This window comes from Pristiophorus japonicus, chromosome 8 (genome assembly GCF_044704955.1).
Source record: "Pristiophorus japonicus isolate sPriJap1 chromosome 8, sPriJap1.hap1, whole genome shotgun sequence".
Lineage (NCBI taxonomy): Eukaryota > Metazoa > Chordata > Chondrichthyes > Pristiophoridae > Pristiophorus > Pristiophorus japonicus.
In genome coordinates, this window is record NC_091984.1 from 131,552,140 (window position 1) to 131,573,720 (window position 21,581).

Consider the following 21,581-nt stretch of genomic DNA (forward strand, 5'->3'; position numbering starts at 1 on the left):
AAATTAAAATATATATTTTTTTTAATGAAAATGCTGGAAATCCACCGTGTCTGAGAGAGAACAACGTACATTTTGGGAATGACCCTTAATCAGAACCCAATATGGTTTCACAGCAATAAATCTAGGTTTCTTGCAAGGACCTCATGTTGGCTCGCAGAATCATAGCATCGGCACATCATAAGGAAACCTTCAGCCCATCATTCCTTTGACAATGCTGATTCTTCTGGAGTCATCCACTTTAATTCTATTTCACCAAGATCATTTTATGTTCTTCCTAATCAAATACTTAAAAATTCCCTTTTAAATGATGTTACAGTTGATGCCACAATAGTCACTAGTTGTAAAGCATTACACATTCTAACTTGGTCTCTGCGAGAAAATTAATCTAACTTCTCTCTTTATAGTTCCAAGGACTAAATCTAAGTCTATGGCATTTTGGATCACCATAGAATTAGATTGCGAAAGCAACCAATGACCAGCACAGGGTAGATTACAGGGAGAGTTCTCGTTAGTTCAATATATTGTCCAGTGTAGGGTTCACGACAGGGAGAACTCACAATGGTTCAATATATTGTTCAGTGTAGGATACACTACAGGGAGAACTCACAATGGTTCAATATATTGTTCAGTGTAGGATATACTACAGGGGGAACTCATGTTGGTCCAATATATTGTCCAGTACAGGAATCCAATAGGGAGAGCTCATACTGATTCAGTGCACTGATTAGAATAGGGTACATAAGCCAAATAATTTGGGGTGAGGTCAGATATGGAGTCTCAATGGTAACTCGTTTGGTAAAAATAAAAGGCAAATTGAAATGAAAATACAGAGGTAGTGTCAGGAACCATAAATTATTAAGTAGTTGTAGATTATATAAGAAATAAAAGGCGACAAATTGGTGCCTTGGAATCTAATACAGTGAAGTGGCTCCTACAGCTAAATGATATGTAACTAAATGGAGGGTACTATTCCACATTTCTTCAAAATATATCACCACTGTCCACAAGTGAGGTTCATCAATGAAGAGTGGCTGTTATTAACAGCTCAAAAGTCTTCTTACCTTTAGCCAGAGCTTTTCTTCATCATCCGAGCTGTGGTATGAATAGGGTTTGTTAAAGTCTTGTACACTAGCAGTGTAGAAGGGAACAGTGCAGGGAAACCAGGCATACTGTGAGAGTCCATCATTCACGTCCAGAAATTTAGTCTGACAAACCTGGAGGATCAGAGAACATCCAACTTTTACCACTGAGACTTACAGAACATAACAGGACATCCACTTGGAGGGGCGAGTTTGGTCTTGGGCAGTAAAGAAAGAAAAGACTTGCATTTATATCGTGCCTTTCACGACCATCAGACATCTCCAAGCACTTTACAGCCAATGAAGTACTTTTGGAGTGTAGTCACTGTTGTAATGTGGGAAACTCAGTAGCCAATTTGCGCACAGCAAGCTCCCACAACCAGTAATGTGATAATGACCAGATAATCTGTTGTTTTTGTTATGTTGATTGAGGGATAAATATTGGCCAGGACACTGGGGTAATTCCCCTGCTCTTAACATAAGAACATAAGAATTAGGAACAGGAGTAGGCCATCGAGCCCCTCGAGCCTGCTCCGCCATTCAACAAAATCATGGCTGATCTGGACTCAGCTCCACTTACCCGCCCGCTCCCCATAACCCTAATTACCTTAATGGTTAAAAATCTATCTATCTGTGATTTAAATACATTCAATGAGCTAGCCTCAACTGCTTCCTTGGGTAGAGAATTCCACAGATTCACAACCCTCTGGGAGAAGAAATTCCTTCTCAACTCAGTTTTAAATTGACTCCCCCATATTTTGAGGCTGTGCCCCCTAGTTCTAGTCTTCCCGACCAGTGAAAACAACCTCTCTGCCTCCATCTTGTCTATCCCTTTCATTATTTTAAATGTTTCTATAAGATCACCCCTCATCCTTCTGAACTCCAGTGAGTAAAGACCCAGTCTATTCAATCTATCATCATAAGGTAGACCCCTCATTTCCGGAATCAGCCGAGTGAATTGTCTCTGTACCCCCTCCAAGGCTAGTATATCCTTCCTTAAGTAAGGTGACCAAAACTGCACGCAGTACTCCAGGTGCGGCCTCACCAATACCCTGTACAGTTGCAGCAGGACCTCCCTGCTTTTGTACTCCATCCCTCTCGCAATGAAGGCCAACATTCCATTCGCCTTCCTGATTACCTGCTGCACCTGCAAACTAACTTTTTGGGATTCATGCACAAGGACCCCAGGTCCCTCTGCACCACAGCATGTTGTAATTTCTCCCCATTCAAATAATATTCCCTTTTACTGTTTTTTTTTCCAAGGTGGATGACCTCACATTTTCCGACATTGTATTCCATCTGCCAAACCTTAGCCCATTCGCTTAACCTATCTAAATCCCTTTGCAGCCTCTCTGTGTCCTCTACACAAACCCGCTAATCTTTGTGTCATCTGCAAATTTTGTTACACTACACTCTGTCCCCTCTTCCAGGTCATCTATCTATATTGTAAACAGTTGTGGTCCCAGCACCGATCCCTGTGGCACACCACTAACCACCGATTTCCAACCCGAAAAGGACCCATTTATCCCGACTCTCTGCTTTCTGTTAGCCAGCCAATTCTCTATCCATGCTAATACATTTCCTCTGACTCCGCGTACCTTTATCTTCTGCAGTAACCTTTTGTGTGGCACCTTATCGAATGCCTTTTGGAAATCTAAATACACCACATCCATCGGTACACCTCTATCCATCATGCTCGTTATATCCTCAAAGAATTCCAGTAAATTAGTTAAATATGATTTCCCCTTTATGAATCCATGTTGCATCTGCTTGATTGCACTATTCTCATCTAGATGTCCCGCTATTTCTTCCTTAATGATAGCTTCAAGCATTTTCCCCACTACAGATGTTAAACTAACCGGCCTATAGTTATCTGCCTTTTGTCTGCTCCCTTTTTTAAACAGAGGCGTTAAATTAGCTGCTTTCCAATCCGCTGGTACCTCCCCAGAGTCCAGAGAATTTTGGTAGATTATAATGAATGCATCTGCTATAACTTCCGCCATCTCTTTTAATACCCTGGGATGCATTTCATCAGCACCAGGGGACTTGTCTACCTTGAGTCCCATTAGCCTGTCCAGCACTAACCCCCTAGTGATAGTGATTGTCTCAAGGTCCTCCCTTCCCACATTCCTGTGACCCGCAATTTTGGCATGGTTTTTGTGTCTTCCACTGTGAAGACCGAAGCAAAATAGTTGTTTAAGGTCTCAGCCATTTCCACATTTCCCATTATTAAATCCCCCTTCTCATCTTCTAAGGGACCAACATTTACTTTAGTCACTCTCTTCCATTTTATATATCGGTAAAAGTTTTTACTATCTGTTTTTATGTTTTGCGTAAGTTTACTTTCGTAATCTAGCTTTCCTTTCTTTATTGCTTGCTTAGTCATTCTTTGCTGTCGTTTAAAATGTTCCCAATCTTCTAGTTTCCCACTAGTCGTCTTCGAAATAGTGCCATGGGATCTTTTACGTCCACCTGAGAGAGCAGCTGAGTCCTCGGTTTAATGTCTCATCCGAAAGACGGCAATTCCCACAGTGCGGCACTCCCTCAGCACTGCACTGGAATGCCAGCCTAGATGTTTTTGTGCTCAAGTCCCTGGAGTGCAAAATGGCCGGTTTAAATTTCAATGGAAAAAAAAATCAGGCCAGTTGTAAAACAGACTTCTGATTTGCTGTTGCTCATTTCGCTTTACCACTCAAGATCAATTTTAGACACCCCTCCCCCCATCTAGCTCCAGTTCCAAATCCCACGTGCTCAAGGAAGGCTGCTTGTGATTTGTAACAGAGGTCCACATGGGTTTTGCAGCAGATAGCCACCAGGCCACATGGTCATTCAAAATCCCTGTGCCAAATGAGAACTACGTGCACAGAAGGTGTACAAATATTCCATAGATTTGTGAATCGGCCTCTTGCTCGTCACTTCAGAGGTACAGGCACCCTCATGAAACCCCTTTGTCACGGATGAATAAATAAATGAACTGACTCTTTCCAGCCCAGAATTAAACATGTAACATAGAAACATAGAAAATAGGTGCAGGAGTAGGCCATTCGGCCCTTCTAGCCTGCACCGCCATTCAATGAGTTCATGGCTGAACATGCAACTTCAGTACCCCATTCCTGCTTTCTCGCCATACCCCTTGATCCCCCTAGTAGTAAGGACTTCATCTAACTCCTTTTTGAATATATTTAGTGAATTGGCCTCAACAACTTTTTGTGGTAGAGAATTCCACAGGTTCACCACTCTCTGGGTGAAGAAGTTCCTCCTCATCTCGGTCCTAAATGGCTTACCCCTTATCCTTAGACTGTGACCCCTGGTTCTGGACTTCCCCAACATTGGGAACATTCTTCCTGCATCTAACCTGTCCAAACCCGTCAGAATTTTAAACGTTTCTATGAGGTCCCCTCTCATTCTTCTGAACTCCAGTGAATACAAGCCCAGTTGATCCAGTCTTTCTTGATAGGTCAGTCCCGCCATCCCAGGAATCAGTCTGGTGAACCTTTGCTGCACTCCCTCAATAGCAAGAATGTCCTTCCTCAGGTTAGGAGACCAAAACTGTACACAATACTCCAGGTGTGGCCTCACCAAGGCCCTGTACAACTGTAGCAACACCTCCCTGCCCCTGTACTCAAATCCCCTCGCTATGAAGGCCAACATGCCATTTGCTTTCTTAACCGCCTGCTGTACCTGCATGCCAACCTTCAATGACTGATGTACCATGACACCCAGGTCTCTTTGCACCTCCCCTTTTCCTAATCTGTCACCATTCAGATAATAGTCTGTCTCTCTGTTTTCACCACCAAAGTGGATAACCTCACATTTATCCACATTATACTTCATCTGCCATGCATTTGCCCACTCACCTAATCTATTCAAGTCGCTCTGCAGCCTCATAGCATCCTCCTCGCAGCTCACACTGCCACCCAACTTAGTGTCATCCGCAAATTTGGAGATACTACATTTAATCCCCTTGTCTAAATCATTAATGTACAGTGTAAACAGCTGGGGCCCCAGCACAGAACCTTGCGGTACCCCACTAGTCACTGCCTGCCATTCTGAAAAGTCCCCATTTACTCCTACTCTTTGCTTCCTGTCTGACAACCAGTTCTCAATCCATGTCAGCATACTACCCCCAATCCCATGTGCTTTAACTTTGCACATTAATCTCTTGTGTAGAAGCACTATACCGCAATGCTTGCTCAGTGCTATGAGTAGAATAAAGAGGAGTGTTACTTAAGTACATGTTGTGCTGCTCGAGTGTTCTGAGGTGCTGGTGCGAAGATGTCTCACTGCTACAGACATTTGTTAAGGGGAAATGAATGGCATAAAGCCCAACCAGCGAATCATAACCTTTAGATATATAATTGAAGCACAATTGGGCTGTTTCTGCTACACTTTTGGTGAATTTATAATGTGACTGTCTTGTGTGGTGGAACTCACAGGGCGGGGATTGAAAGGTTAATAGGGTAGGGTTGAAGGATTAATCGGGTATAATTGCAAGGTTAATAGTAACAGCAAGCTCGCAGTATAGTAAGATGTTGAAGTGATTAAACCAACAGATTTACACAAGGTTGGATACTCTGAATTTATGTCATTAAAGGAGAAACATATTGTGGGAATGGACAATTTCAGAATGAACTCTTTCTACTTTGATTCTATTCCCACCCCCATATCTGTGTCAGCTGTGCCTCAGTGGGTAGCACACTCTCCTCTGAGTCAGAAAGTTCTGTGTTCAAGTCCCACCCCAAGTACTTGAGCACATAAATCAAGGCCCACACTCCAATACAATGCTGAGGGAGCGCTACACTGTCGGAGATGCCGTCTTTCAGGGTGAGACGTTAAACCGAGGTCCTGTCTGCTCGCTGGTGAAATATCCCATGGTGCTATTTCAAAGAAGAGCAGGGGAGTTACCCCAGTCTCCTGGCCAAAATTAATCCCTCAATCAATATAACAAAAACAGATTGTCATTCTCATATTGCTGTTTGTAGGAGTTTGCTGTGTGCAAATTGGCTGCCGCATTTCCCACATTACAACAGTGACTACACGTCAAAAAGTACTTCATTGGCTGTAAAACGCTTTGAGACGTCCAGTGGTTGTGAAAGGCATTATATAAATGCAAGTCTTTCTTTCTTTATTTTACTTATTTGGGGGCAAGGGGAGTGGGAAAGCAGGTAGGAGCTGCCACCCTATCTTTCAATCCCCTCCCTATGAGCTCCATCACCTAAAGAAACATCCAAATGTTGAAGGGGCCTACAATGGCACTTGGACTCCACAAGGTTTCCTCTTAGGTCATCTACAAATCTTGGTTAAGTCAGTTGTTGGTGTATTTGGTCGTCTTGATCTCTCCCTGAAATACATTTTAGCATTTCATTAAAAATTTACCAAGAAAACAGTCACATTCACCTCCTCAGGAGCAAAGACTAACCTTCAGTTGCCTAGGCTCGAAGCTCTGGAACTCCCTCCCTAAACCTGTCCGACTCTCTTTCCTCCTTTGAAAAGCTCCTTAAAACATACCTCGTTGACCAAGCTTTTGATCATCTGCCGTAAGTTCTTCTTATCTGGCTCTGTGTCAAATTTATTTTTTTGTCTTATAACACTCCTGTGAAGCACCTTGGGACGTTAAAGGCACTATATAAATACAAGTTGCTGTTGTTTTTATAAGATCAAGGAGGAGATGCAAATAAAGAAAACCTTGCACCCCTATTTGAATGTAAATAAATAACAGAATGGAAACAGCGTACTAGGACATGTCCATTAGATGTTTGGGTAGGAATATCAGCGAAACAAAGTCTCCGACCACATAAACACAAGGAAAATTCATAATCTTCCACTGATGAAGTGGGAACTAAAATGAATAAATGGTTAGACTGCAGGGGTAAGCACAGGCTAAGACTATTAAAAATAAATCCCTTACCGCTTTCATTAAATTTACACAGACACACACGTACATACAGCTAAGACATTTGGGCCATAATTTGCGGACCACCTAAGTGCCCGTAGGGGTCGCGCAAATTCCAGGTTTAGGCATGCGCTAAAACTTACGATCTGTCAAGAAAGCATAAGATTTGCTTTTACCAGTGTAAGAGTTTAAAAAATATATTATAATATTATTTTTTCAATCATTTATAAATTTATATTTATATTTACATTTATACCCTGTGCAATAAGATAAGTTTATGTCTTGCCCTGTTAAAACATGTAAATTTATTTTTCAAAAAATTTAATTTTTGTTTTAAATATTTAATTAAATACCATTTTGATCAATTTTAAATGTCGGGGCTGAAATTGCAGTCGGAGGCTTCCTGCGGGCAATTGCCTCCGACCTGAAACATTTCTACGAAAGTACCTGGTGGTCTCGGAGGAGCGTGGGATTCCGGTGGGGAGATCTTCTCTTCCCGCGCTGCGGAGAGCGCTCCCGTCCTCCAGGTTCCCACACAGAAGGTGCAGTCACGTGTGACTGCTCAGCCAATCAGGTACAGTATTTCACAGCTTTCCCATTAATAGCAATGAGAAGTCCGTATCTCGGAGTTCTCATTGCTATTGTAGGATTCACAAAATTCTGGGACCCCTACTCAATGGACAAGTGTCTGGAATTTAAAAGGGAACTGTGTTGGTCTTTTGGAGGAGAAATGTGGACAGAAATATCTCACTATTAGGTGCCTTTGGACTAAACTAGGGCCTTTTAGATTGAGTTTGGACATTTTAAATTGTATGCTGGGTCTGTATAGTACTGCTCACCCACCTGGGAGACAGGCCCCAGGGCGACATTAGCAGTCTAACAAAAGCCCACTCACCAGGGACCCAGATACATACATATTTTTATAGTTCTTAAAACAGCTATATAGAAAAACCCTGGCATCAGCAAAACACACCATGGACAGTATCAAGACCTGATTACTTTCTAACAGCACCATTCGAAAACCCCATCAACACCTTTGGGAATCTTGTATCATGCTAATGCTCAATCAGCCCACCAAAATTCTCACAAAGGGATCACATTAGAGTTGATCAGCTACCAAAATCGCACAAAAGCAGTCATTAAAAATCAATTGTGCACCCGAGTTTTAGCGCGAAAGTTTGAGCAGCCTCTCAGGTATAACTGGGAGCCATTGCTGGTAGCTTGGGGATAACTTTTGGGCTGTGGTAACCTTTGGGCTGAGGAAACACTTTTGAAGAAACGTACCCGAGAACACCCTGGAAAAGCACTTGGACTCTGGGCCCTTTGATTCTGGCTTTGAAACATCTAACTTGCCACACGAGGTTACAGCAACGCAACAAGAAGAACCTAACAATAAGCCTCGGAGTCACTGAAAATCCAACAATCATCCAGCGCTGACTCAAGGAAAAAACTCATTTACCATCAAAACGTCGACCAGTGCTAATACCGAAGACACCGCAATCAGCCAAAGAATCCACAAAATTGAAGAGAGAAAGCAGTGTGCAACTGGTCTAAACTGTGGAGAAATCCTTTGATGAGCATAGTCCCTGCAATTTCAGAGCCTAGCTTAGTGTAGTGTAGTGGTGGGAGGTGTTTATTTTTCACTGCATAACCTCTGTACCCGTTGCGTATACATATCCCCCATTTTCTGTACATTTTATTATATGCTATTAAGTTAATTAGTGTGGTGTGCTATTTTCTAAATAAAATATTTGTTCTTGCACCAAACAGTTGTCTGACTACATCGATCACATCCGCTAAATAATTCCAAGCCCTAGAATCAGGGAGTGGGACGATTCGAACTGTCAAGGTCAGAAAAGGCTGACAAACCCACCACCCTCTACATAAGGGCCAGGTGGAAGCTTGGTACAAAGGATGTGAGGATGTAGACTCGGTTCTGGTGGAAAGAACAAAAATGGAGGAAAGAATCTCTGAATATGTATTTAAGAAAGTAAATATTACCAAAAAGTGGGTCATAAGCCTGTTACGGGCTGAGCGTCCAATGGACGCAGCTACTAAGTGGACCGAGAGCAAGGACCATAAAAGGACAATAGAGAAGGTTTTTTGGTTGGTCTGCTACCAAAGACAGATCCAGTTGCTGGATAGGAAGATCAAGAAATTGGTAGAAGAGCTCTGGGAATCCAAAGAGCACTCACCCGTAAGGCAGCTAGGAGTTAAATTAAAAAGTAGGACCTCAAAGGTAGTATTCTCATGATTGCTATCAGTGCCATGTGCTAGTCAGAGTAGGAATCGCAGGATAGCTCAGATGAATATGTGGCTTGAGGAATGGGGCAGAAGGGAGGGATTCAAATTCCTGGGATATTGGAACCATTTCTGGGGGAGGTGGGACTAGTACAAACTGGACGGTCTGCACCTGGGCAAGACCGGAACCGATGTCCTAGGCGGAGTGTTTGCTAGTGCTGTTGGGGAGGGGTTAAACTAATACAGCAGGGGTATAGGAATCTATGCAGGGAGACAGAGGGAAGTGAAATAGGGGCAGAAGCAAAAGATAGAAAGAAGAAAAGTAAAAGTGGGAGGCAAAAATCAAAAAGGGCGACATTGCAGCAAAATTCTAAAAGGGCAAAGTGTGTTAAAAAGACAAGCCTGAAAGCTCTGTGCCTCAATGCGAGGAGTATTCATAATAAGGTGGACGAATTAACTGCACAGGCAGCAATTAATGAATATGATATAATTGGCATCACGGAGACATGGCTCCAGGGTGACCAAGGCTGGGAACTCAACATTCAGGAAGGATAGACAAGAAAGGAAAAGGAGGTGGGGTAGCATTGCTGGTTAACGAGGAAATTAACGCAATAGTAAGGAACGACATTAGCTTGGATGATGTGGAATCTGTATGGGTTGAGCTGTGAAATACCAAAAGGCTGAAAACGCTAGTGGGAGTTGTGTACAGACCACCAAACAGTAGTAGTGAGGTTGGGGACAGCATCAAACAAGAAATTAGGGAGGCGTGCAATAAAGGTACAGCAGTTATCATGGGCGACTTTAATCTACATATAGATTGGGCTAACCAAACTGGTAGCAATACGATGGAGGAGGATTTCCTGGAGTGTATTAGGGATGGTTTTCTGGTCCAATATGTCGAGGAACCAACTAAAGGGCTGACCATCCTAGACTGGGTGGTGTGTAATGAGAAAGGACTAATTAGCAATCTTGTTGTGCGAGGCCCCTTGGGGAAGAGTGACCATAATATGGTAGAATTCCTTATTAAGATGGAGAGTGACACAGTTAATTCAGAGACTAGGATCCTGAACTTATGGAAAGGTAACTTCGATGGTATGAGACATGAATTGGCTAGAATAGACTGGCAAATGATACTTAAAAGGTTGACGGTGGATAGGCAATGGCAAACATTTAAAGATCACATGGATGAACTTCAACAATTGTACATCCCTGTCTGGAGTAAAAATAAAACGGGGAAGGTGGCTCAACTGTGGCTAACAAGGTTTAACCAGCAATGCTACCTCACCTCCTATTCCTTTCTGTCTATCCTTCCTGAATGTTGAATACCCCTGGATGTTGAATTCCCAGCCTTGGTCACCCTGGAGCCATGTCTCCGTGATGCCAATTATATCATATTCATTAATTAAGGATGGTGTTAAATCCAAGGAAGAGGCATATAAATTGGACAGAAAAAGCAGCAAACCTGAGGAGTGGGAGAAATTTAGAATTCAGCAGAGGAGGACAAAGGGTTTAATTAGGAGGGGGGAAATAGAGTATGAGAGAAAGATTGCCAGGAACATAAAAACTGACTGCAAAAGCTTCTATAGATACGTGAAGAGAAAAAGATTAGTGAAGACAAATGTAGGTCCCTTGCAGTCAGATTCAGGTGAATTTATAATGGGGAACAAAGAAATGGCAGACCAGTTGAACAAATACTTTGGTTCTGTCTTCACAAAGACACAAATAACCTTCCGGAAGTATTGGGGACCGAGGGTCTCATGAGAAGGAGGAACTGAAGAATATCCTTATTAGACGAGAAATTGTGTTAGGGAAATTGATGGGATTGAAGGCCGATAAATCGCCGGGGCCTGATAGTCTGCATCCCAGAGTAATTAAGAAAGTGGCCCCAGAAATTGTGGATGCATTGGTGATCATTTTCCAACAGTCTATCAACTCTGGATCAGTTCCTATAGACTGGAGAACATAAGAACATAAGAATTAGGAACAGGAGTAGGCCATCTAGCCCCTCGAGCCTGCTCCGCCATTTAAAAAGATCATGGCTGATCTGGCCGTGGACTCAGCTCTACTTACCCACCCGCTCCCCATAACCCTTAATTCCCGTATTGGTTAAAAAACTATCTATCTGTGATTTGAATACATTCAATGAGCTAGCCTCAACTGCTTCCTTGGGCAGAGAATTCCACAGATTCACAACCTTCTGGGAGAAGAAATTCCTTTTCAACTCGGTTTTAAATTGGCTCCCCCGTATTTTGAGGCTGTGCCCCCTAGTTCTAGTAAGTAGGGTAGCTAATCTAATACCACTTTTAAAAAAAAGGAGGGATAGAGAAAATGTGTAATTATACACCAGTTAGCCTGACATCAGTAGTGGGGAAAATGTTGGAATCAATTATTAAAGATGAAATAACAGCGCATTTGGAAAACAGTGACAGGATTGGTCCAAGTCAACATGGGTTTATGAAAGGGAAATCATGCTTGACAAATCTTCTGGAATTTTTTGAGGATGTAACGAGTAGAGTGGACAAGGGAGGACCAGTGGATGTGGTGTATTTGTACTTTGAAAAGGCTTTTGACAAGGTCCCACACAAGAGGTTAGTATGCAAAATTAAAGCACATGGTATTGGGGGTAATGTACTGACATGGAAGGAGAACTGATTGGCAGGCAGGAAGCAGAGAGTCGGGATAAACGGGTCCTTTTAGAATGGCAGGCAGTGAATAGTGGGGTGCTGCAGGGCTCAGTGCTAGGACCCCAGCTATTTACAATATACATCAATGATTTAGATGAAGGAATTGAGTGTAATATCTCCAAGTTTGCAGATGACACTAAACCGGTTGGAGGTGTGAGCTGTGAGGAGGATGCTAAGAGGCTGCAAGGTGACATTGAAAGTTGGCATGCAGGTACAGCAGGCGGTGAAGAAGGCAAATGGTATGTTGGCCTTCATAGCTAGGAGTTTTGAGTATAGGAGTAGGGAGGTCTTACTGCAGTTGTACAGGGCCTTGATGAGGCCTCACCTGAAATATTGTGTTCAGTTCCGAATCTGAGGAAGGACGTTCTTGCTATTGAGGGAGTGCAGCGAAGGTTCACCAGACTGATTCCCGGGATGGCAGGACTGACATATGAGGAGAGACTGGATCGACTGGGCTTTTATTCACTGGAGTATAGAAGGATGAGAGGGGATCTCATAGAAACATATAAATTTTGATGGGGCTGGACAGGTTAGATGCAGGAAGTCCAGAACCAGGGGACACAGTCGAAGGATAAGGGGTAAGCCATTTCGGACTGAGATGAGGAGAAACTTTTTCACTCAGAGAGTTGTTAACCTGTGGAATTCCCTACAGCAGAGAGTTGTTAATGCCAGTTCGTTGGATATATTCAAGATGGAGTTAGATGTGGCCCTTACGGCTAAAGGGATCAAGGGGTATGGAGAAAAAGCAGGAAAGGGGTACTGAGGTGAATGATCAGCCATGATCTTATTGAATGGTGGTGCAGGCTCGAAGAGCCAAATGGCCTACTCCTGCACCTATTTTTTATGGCAGGGGAGAAAATGTTTGAGGAATTAACTAAACAAAAGCAGAGCAGATTACAGCTGGAGGAGACCCACAGGAATATGCAGGACTATTTCCAATGCCAAATAACAGAGGCAAAGGGGAATGAGCTAGCGCTGCGGGAGGAAAATGCCCACCTAACAAAACTAGTAAGAGAACAGGAGGAGAGGATACGGGATGTGCAGGCAGCCTATAAAGTAGCCAGTAGCAAGGGCTTTGGGGTGGAGGATTACGGGCCCTGTGAGGCCAAGATAAAAGATTTAACCCAGGCCCCTATCGAATGCTAAGGGGATGGTATGCCTGATAAAACCAAGCGCTCCTAAGGGAGACGTGCAGGAGCAAGGGGGAGTTGAGAGGGAGAGGGACAGAATGGCAGAAAGGGGCGTCCAACCACCGTCTGTAGCCCGACCGAGGTTAAGCCTGGCAGTACAGAGAGAGCGCGGCACCGAGGAAATACAAGGGGTGTCAGGACCGGGACCGATGTGCCCGATCCGATAACAAAAGTATGGTGCTGGCAACGGTGGTCAGGGAAAGGGGCCCTGGAGAGCCAATTTGTAATCCCCCATGGAACCCAGCAGCCCAGGAAATGGTAGATCATTTAGAAACGTTAACTCCTCAAGAGGACCCCTCGGTCCATTTTATGGACATCGAGCAGGCAGCCGGTATAAACGGCTGCGATGAGGCCGAACAGGCTAAAATGCTGCTTTTCTCCTTGGATCGCAAGGTATACCAGGCCCTTTCTGCAGATAGCAAGAAGGGGCAGAGCACATACGCTGCGATCCAAGAAGAGGTGTTAGAGGTTCTGGGCCTAAATGATGGAAGTCCGTTTTCCCAGGTCGAGAAAACCCTGCAATAGGCAGGCGAAACTCCACAGGCTTTCTCAGACAGGCTGTGGCCTGTCTACGAGAGAGCATGTGGAGGAGATCTCGACCGGGAACACCTGGACCGGGAACTAACAGCTCACTGGCTTCGCAGCCTAGTGGCTAACTGCCTGCCACGAATAAAGGCTAAAGCCGAGCTGTGGTTTGACCCCAGAGACCTCACCGTTACCGAGGAGTCAGTGGTTAGACAGTTATCCCTGGCTTACCGCAACGGCACAGGGAGAATTGAGGCCCCACAAAAAGGAAAGGTCCACGAGATCCGGCCCAGTAATTCCAGGAGAGAATGGCACCAGGAAGGGGGGAGCTCTTCCGACTCAAAGAGTACATGCTATGGGTGCGGAAAAAGTGGATACTGGCGTGAAGCTTTGATTGCCGAAATTCTTGGAAAGATAGGGCAGGAAAGGAATCCCCACCCTTAAAGGATTCCCCATGCCACAAAAGGTTTAACAGCCCCAGCCCAAAAATCCGGACCTGTGGCACACAATCCCTCTGGCAGTTTCGATGAGATTGTGGCCGCGCTCCGAACTATGACAACGGGCTCAGGGAAGGTAGCTGTAGCCACCGGCGCAACCTCATCTGCCCCTAATCCATGATTAGAGCCAGCGCAGCCTGTATACCTGTGACCTTTAAAATATGATGAGTGGAAACGGCCTTGCACCATCGTCTATGCGGATAACCCAACCACCTCACCTCTGTCGAATGGAGTCCTGTATTCCTTGGTAGGGTTCACAGGTAAAGAGCAGGCTGGCTCGTTCTCCATTGAACTATCAATTGACTTAGGAGCATTCCACACTAAGTGGACGTGTGACCTAATGAAGTGGGAGAAAGAGGGAACAGGGATCCCTGGCACAGATTTCATTATTGGCCACAAGGTCCTCGTGGATCTGAGAAATCATTGGGGAGCGGTGTGCACGGGGGAAGAGAAAGAAGTTGTAGTGATCCCGGGGATGCAAGGCAAAGGGACCCTTTGCATGGTAAAGGCAAAAGAAGGCTATGATCTCGAGTTACTGGTAAGCAGTACCCCCAGAGAGTATCGGGCATTTGTGCGGGCAAATCTCAGTGCATTCGCCACCCACAAGCATGATTGTGGAAGGTTAGCTTAGATGGGGATCCCATGGGCAGGCCCCAAAAACAATATAATTTCTCTTGGGAGGCAGAGGCAGACCTGGAGATTGCCCTGGGTTCCCTAGTCACACAGGGAGTATTGAGGCCGATAGCCACCCACGTGAACTCACCACTTTGGCCGGTTTGGAAACTGGACAATTCATGGAGAGCCACTGTGGACTACCGGGTCCTCAACCGCAATATCCCAGCCTGCGCGCCCACTGTCGTTGCAGTTGTCGACCTAATTGGAAGCATACTGGCATCTGCATGCACCTTCACGGTGCTGGATGTCTCAAATGATTTTTGGTCCATCCCGTTAGAGAGGGGACCAGTACAAATTTTCTTTTACCTTCAAGGGCCAGCAATACACGTGGAACTGCCTTCCCCAGGGGTTTCATAACAGCCCCAGTATATTCCACCAATGCATGGCTAATTGTCTAAAACACTTCAGCAAGCCCCAGCAGTTGGTACAGTATGTGGATGACCTGTTCCTATTCACCGACAAGGGTGAGGAGCATAGTCCACTGCTGGCTGAACTGCTGGAACTGCTAAAGGAAGAAGGTTTTAAAATCAACCCAAAGAAGGCGCAGATCGGCCAGCCAGAAGTAAAATTCCTTGGGCTGACTGTGCGCACAGGCGAGAGGGCTATCGATAAAGCCAGGAAAGAAGCAGTGCAGGAATTGCCAGCCCCTCATTCTGTTACTGGAGTAAGATCTTTCCTCATCAACCAGTGCAAGCTGTATAACCCAGGGTCAGCTAAGCACAAAGGGAGCCGGGAGGGGTGAGCCATCCTCAGGACAAAGGCCCCCAGCCGGCAGCCTCCAACTGTGGGGGAACCGCAGGGGTAATGTGGGCAGGCTCACAGGCCGTACAAGTAGGGGCCTTGAGCTGCATTACTGGCGGGGCTGTCCCACCTATAGTTTGGGACTCATACAAGCCCCAGGTACTCAAAGGCCTTCGAAGGACCTTCAGCACCCGCAGCCCAGGTTCCCATGGCCCCCTGCTACGATACAGACTGCTCCGTCCCGAGAGGGACTCCAGGAAGCAAAGACTGCGGAAGAAGTATCCCAGTCTCATGGCCTAGGATGCCATGGTCCCCGGTACAAATGCTGCTCAGATACTGCAGAAGGCACAGGGCATCCAGTATATAACCTGGCCACCCGGAGACGGGTTGCGCTGTATATAGCTTTGCTGTAAGTATCTTAAAGGGGTTTTGAGTTTTAAGTTAGTGGTTTGATTTTGGATTTTAGAGCTTTCAAGTTTAAATTTGAATAAGATTACCTTGTAGCCAAGCCAGATTACGTTTTCTCAAAGACAAGGCTTTCTGTTGTATGACCCCTCCAAGAAAGCTAGAAATGATGGAAGGAATCTGTAAAGTCCTTACTTTACAGCATGAAACCACAGGAGGCACATTCTGGGGACAAGGACACTCTGTGACCTGCTCTTTATTTACAGGACTCCAAAGTAATGACCCTGCGTGGGACCTCCCTTTATATACGTGGAAGGTATGGGCAGTCTCCCACAAGTTCACCCCTTGTGGTCAAGGTGTGCATCTAGGTTGAGTGTATATAATAATACAGTGGTGTTACATTATGGTTACATACATGACATCACCTTCCCCCTCAAAGTCTTATTAGGATCATAGGTTTAGTCTTTCAGGTGGTCTACGCTCCCTCGTGGAGCGCCGCAGTTGGGGCTCTGGTTGTTGGACACTGACATGAGTGTCTGTCACCTATGGTGATTCCGACCTGTCCGGGCTGACCGCAGGGACTGTGCATTCTTCTGATTGCTCCTGTTGCTTGTTCACTGGCAATGGTGTGAGCTCCATCTCATGGTCTTCTTCAGGTTCCTCCATATCAATGCTGAACCTTTTTTTTTACTTGGTCCAGATGCTTAAGGCATATCTGACCATTGTTGAGTTTTACTACGATGACCCTATTCCCCTCTTTTTCAATTACAGTACCCTCAAGTCATTTGGGCCGCATGGCGTGATTGAGGACAAATATAGGATCATTTATCTCTATACATCTCCCCCTCGAATTACGGTCATGGTACTCGTTTTGGGACTGGCGCTTGCCCTCAACTATGTCGGTCAGGACTGGGTGAATGAGGGACAACCGAGTTTTGAGTGTCCGTTTCATTAAAAAGCTCTGCAGGCGGGACCCCCGTGAGCGAGTGCAGTCGGGATCTATAGGCCAGCAGGAGGCGCGATAGGCGGCATTGTAGGGAAGGTCCTTGAATCCTGAGCATGCCTTGCTTGATGATTTGGACCGCATGTTCCGCCTGGCCATTGGAGGCCGGCTTGAACGATGCTGTCCTGACATGGAATTGCCATTACCCAACATAAACTCCCGGAATTCGTAGCTTGTGAAACATGGGCCACTATCACTGACCAGGATGTCCGGCAAGCCATGGGTTGCAAAGATCACACGTAGGCTTTCCACAGTGGTGGATGTCATGCATGAATTTAGAATGATGCACTCGATCCATTTCGAGTATGCATCCACCACAATAAGGAACATCTTTCCCATGAACGGGCCCACGTAGTCTACATGAATGCGTGACCATGGCCTGGTGGGCCAGGGCCAGGGGTTGAGTGGGGCCTCCCTGGGTGCATTACCCAGCTGAGCACACGTCGTGCACCTGTGAACACAGTGTTCCAGGTCTGAATCAATTCCAGGCCACCAAACGTGTGACCGGGCAATGGCCTTCATCAGCACGATACCTGGATGCTCACTGTGGAGTTCCCTGATAAATGCCTTCCTGCCCTTCTGGGGCATAACTATCCGGCTGCCCCATAGTAGGCAGTCAGCTTGGATGGAGAGCTCATCCATCCGTCTGTGGAACGGTCTGACCTTCTCAGGGCATGCTCCGTGTGCGGGCGCCCAATCCCCAGTCAGGACACATTTCTTAATCATGGATCGGAGGGGGTCCAGATTTTGATGTGGCGGGCTGTGATGGGGGAGCCTGCACTGTCAAAGGCAACGCTGGCCATGACCATCTCAGCGCTTTGCTCTGCTGCCTCCTCAGTGGTGGCCAGTGGAAGCCTGCTGAGCGCGTCAGCACAATTCTCAGTGCCGGGCAGGTGCCGGATGGAGTAGTCATAAGCAGCCAGCGTGAGAGCCCATCGCTGAATGCGAGCTGATGCGTTGGCATTGACAGCCTTACTGTCTGACAACAGGGATGTTAAGGGCTTGTGGTCCGTCTCTAATTTTGAACTTTCTACCAAAGAGGTACTGATGCATTTTTTTTACACCATAGACACATGCAAGGGCTTCTTTCTCAACCGTCCCATATCCCTGTTCAGCTTGGGAAAGTGACCTGGAGGCATAAGCCTCAGGTTGTAGTTGGCCCTCAGTGTTACCCTGCTGTAACATGCACCCAACCCCATAGGATGATGCATCACATGTCAGAACCAATTTTTTACAGGGGTCGTACAGGGTTAACAACTTGTTTGAACAAAGTAGGTTTCACGCCCGATCGAAAACCCGTTCCTGACAGTCCCCCCAAAACCAATCGCAACTCTTACGCAGGAGCACGTGTAGCAGCTCCAATAACATGCTCAAGTTCAGCAGGAAGTTCCTGAAATAGTTCAACAGTCCCAGGAATGTACGCAACTCCGATGTTTTCCAGGGCCTGAGTGCTCGCCGAATCGCCTCCGTTTTGGATTCAGTGGGCCGAATCCCATCTGCAGCAACCCTCCTGCCCAGAAACTCAACCTCAGGAGCTCAGAACACACATTTAGACTTTCTTGAGTTGCAGGCCTAGCTGGTCCAGTCGGCGTAGCACCTCCTCCAGGTTGTGGAGGTGTTCCTCGATGTCTCGACCCTTGATGAGGATGTCGTCCTGGAACACGATCGTTCCAGGAATGGATTTGAGCAGGCTTTCCATGTTTCGTTGAAAAATCGCGGCCGCTGATCGAATGCCAAACGGGCACCTGTTATAAATGAACAGTGCCTTGTGCGTGCTGATGGTGTTCAGTAGTTTAGATTCGTCGGCCAGTTCCTGGGTCATATAGGCTGACGTGAGGACCAACTTGGTGAACAGCTTGCCACCTGCCAGCGTGGCGAAGAGGTCCGCCGCTCTCGGGAGCAGGTATTGATCTTGTAGGGACACCCGATTGCTGGTGGCCTTGTAGTCATCCGCTTTTAGGATGGGGACAATGGGGCTCGCCCAGTCGCTGAATTCAACGGGCGAGATGATGCCCTCTCTCAACAGCCGGTCCAATTCGCTCTCGATTTTTTCTCGCATCACATACAGCACCGGTCTGGCTTTATGGTGCACTGGCTTGGCATCCGGGGTGATGTGTATCACTACCTTTAGTGCCTTTGAAAGTCCCGACGCCAGCTTGGTAAAGTGAATCGAATTGCTGTAGGACTTGTGAGCACAAACTTCGCTCCACAGATGACATTGCGTGAACATCCCCCCATTTCCAGTTCATCTCGGCTAACCAGCTCCTCCCCAACAGTGCGGGACCATTGCCCGGGACAATCCAGAGTGGCAGCCGATTCACAACCAACATTGCACTGCCCAGCACCGGGATGATCTCTTTAGTGTAATTCCGTAATTGTGTCTCAATACATTCTAGTTTGGGTCTATTGGCTTTAAGTGGCCATAGCTTCTCAAATTGCTGAACGCCCATGAGTGACTGACTGGCCCCCGTGTCCAGCTCCATGCGTACTGGGATACTGTTCAATAAAATCCTCATCATCATTGGTGGTGTTTTGGTGCATGAACTGTGAATGTTCGCCACATGGACCCGCTGAACCTCGGCGTCCATCGATTTGCCCCAAAAGCCATCCTGCCCCAAAGAACCCTCTTCTGGTCCATTTGCCTCATATATTAGTCTGGTTGCAGGCTTATGCACATTTGAGCTAAATGGCCACTGAGATCTCAGTTTCTGCAGACAAACTGTTGAAATCTGCAAGATCTAACTGAGTGTTTTCCCCCCACACCTCCAGCACAAGTTAAAGTTTCCATTTTTTGGAACAAAAGGACTATGGCCAGGCATTCCGCGCTGACTGTTCCTTTGACTGCTCTCGAGTACTCTATTAGTGGGTGTCAATGGCCCCATCCCGGGCCGCTTTGTCCATTGTGATGGCGTAAATGTCCGTTCAGCCTACCATTGACTCTGTTGAAGTCCTGCTCTGGGGTCTATTGCTGCTGAGGGAGGGTCGGACTGCCCCTGCCTGCGGGGCTCTGAGTCACATTAATGATATTGACTCCATGATCCATCGCCGCATTGGAGGCAGATTTGCGTGCGTATATTATTTTTGTTTCTTCCTCCCCCGCCATGAACGTTTGAGCTAACAACGCTGCCGCTTCCAAGGTCAAATCCTTGGTCTCTATTAATTTACGAAAAACTCCCGCATGACCGAAACCCTCGATAAAGAAGTCCCTTAGCATCTCCCCCCTGCAAGCGTCTGTGAACTTAGAGGCTGGCCAAACACCGGAAGTCCGCTACAAAGTCCGGTATGCTCTGTCCTTCACGACGCCAGTGGGTGTAGAACCTGTGTCGGGCCATATGTATGCTGCTTGCCAGTTTCAGGTGCTCCCCGATCAGTTTGCGAAGTTCCTCAAAAGTTTTGTCCGCCGGCTTTTCAGGTGCTAGTAGGTCCTTCATGAGCGCGCAAGTCTTTGGTCCGCAGCTGGTCAAGAGATGAGCTCTTCGCTTGTCGGCCGCTGCATCACCCAGCCATTCTTTGCTGAAGCCTCTCGATGAAATCATCCCAGTCTTCCTCAACACAGTACCATTCCTCTGTGCTACCAGTGGCCATTCTCGTGGGTCGTGAATTCCCGTTTCTCGTCGCCAATGTAAAGTCCTTACTCTACAGCATGAAACCACACGAGGCACATTCTGGGGACAAGGCCACTCTGTGACCTGCTCTTTATTTACAGGACTCCAAAGTGGTGACCCTGCGTGGGACCTCCCTTTATATACCTGGAAGGACAGGTATGGGCAGTCTCCCATAAGTTCACCCCTTGTGGTCAAGGTATGCATCTAGGTTGAGTGTATACAATATTACAGTGGTGTTTAATTGTGGTTACATACATGACAGAATCCTATTCCTACTTGCCCTACTGGGGCAAGCACCAGCAAGAGAGCTGATGTTGAGGAGTCCCGGATCTCTGGTTGCTCGGGTGGAAGAGCGGCCATCGGTATTACCGGGGATGGTACTCGAGGTGCGACCCTATACCAGGGAGTACACTATGCATGGCATCAGTAATAATAAATCTGACAGAGGTCCACTTACCGGCATGATGCCCCAAGGAGATAGAGCGATTGTATCAAGCTCTACTTCGGGATATGTTTCGACGTTTCTACGAGCTAGACTTTGGGGAGGTGGATAAAGAACATTTGTACAGTTTCCCTGCAGAGCAAAATAGTGGTACATGGAGGCAGAAAAGGGGGACGTGGAATGATATTTTTATGGCTTATAACACTGGGTCCTCAGTCATCAGCAGCATGGATGATGTGGAACTCCAGATTCAAATTAATGGACTTAAGGATCAGTTACGCAAAATACTGGGGGATGAGAATACAGTGGTAGGCTCAGAGCTACACGAGGACCAAGCTATGATGGTCCATTTCAAAGATATTATTGAAGAGCTGGAAAAACACGCAAAGCCTGTGAATGCATTATTACGGGAGGATTGGAATGCTTCAGATCAGGCGGCACAGAATGAGGTGTGCGTGCTGTACGGGGCATGGTTACTGGGCGAGGGCTGCAGCAACCTGGAGGACTTGAGCCAAGATCAAGTCCCCTCCTGGATCAGTAACAAGCACCTTGCAGCACTCCACCCGTATAGTCATTCACTAAGCCCGTGTCAGCTCCATCT

At 46.3% G+C, this 21,581-nt stretch overlaps 1 protein-coding gene across 1 annotated transcript in view; it reads right to left on the bottom strand.

Moving 5' to 3' along the window:
* Window positions 1–21,581, bottom strand: part of pappa2 (pappalysin 2) — a 586,487-nt gene that overhangs the window by 245,222 nt on the left and 319,684 nt on the right. Inside the window, exon 11 of the mRNA XM_070887395.1 lies at window positions 1,062–1,214. Coding sequence (XP_070743496.1) covers window positions 1,062–1,214 — 153 coding nt within the window. The remainder of the gene's footprint in view (window positions 1–1,061; window positions 1,215–21,581) is intronic.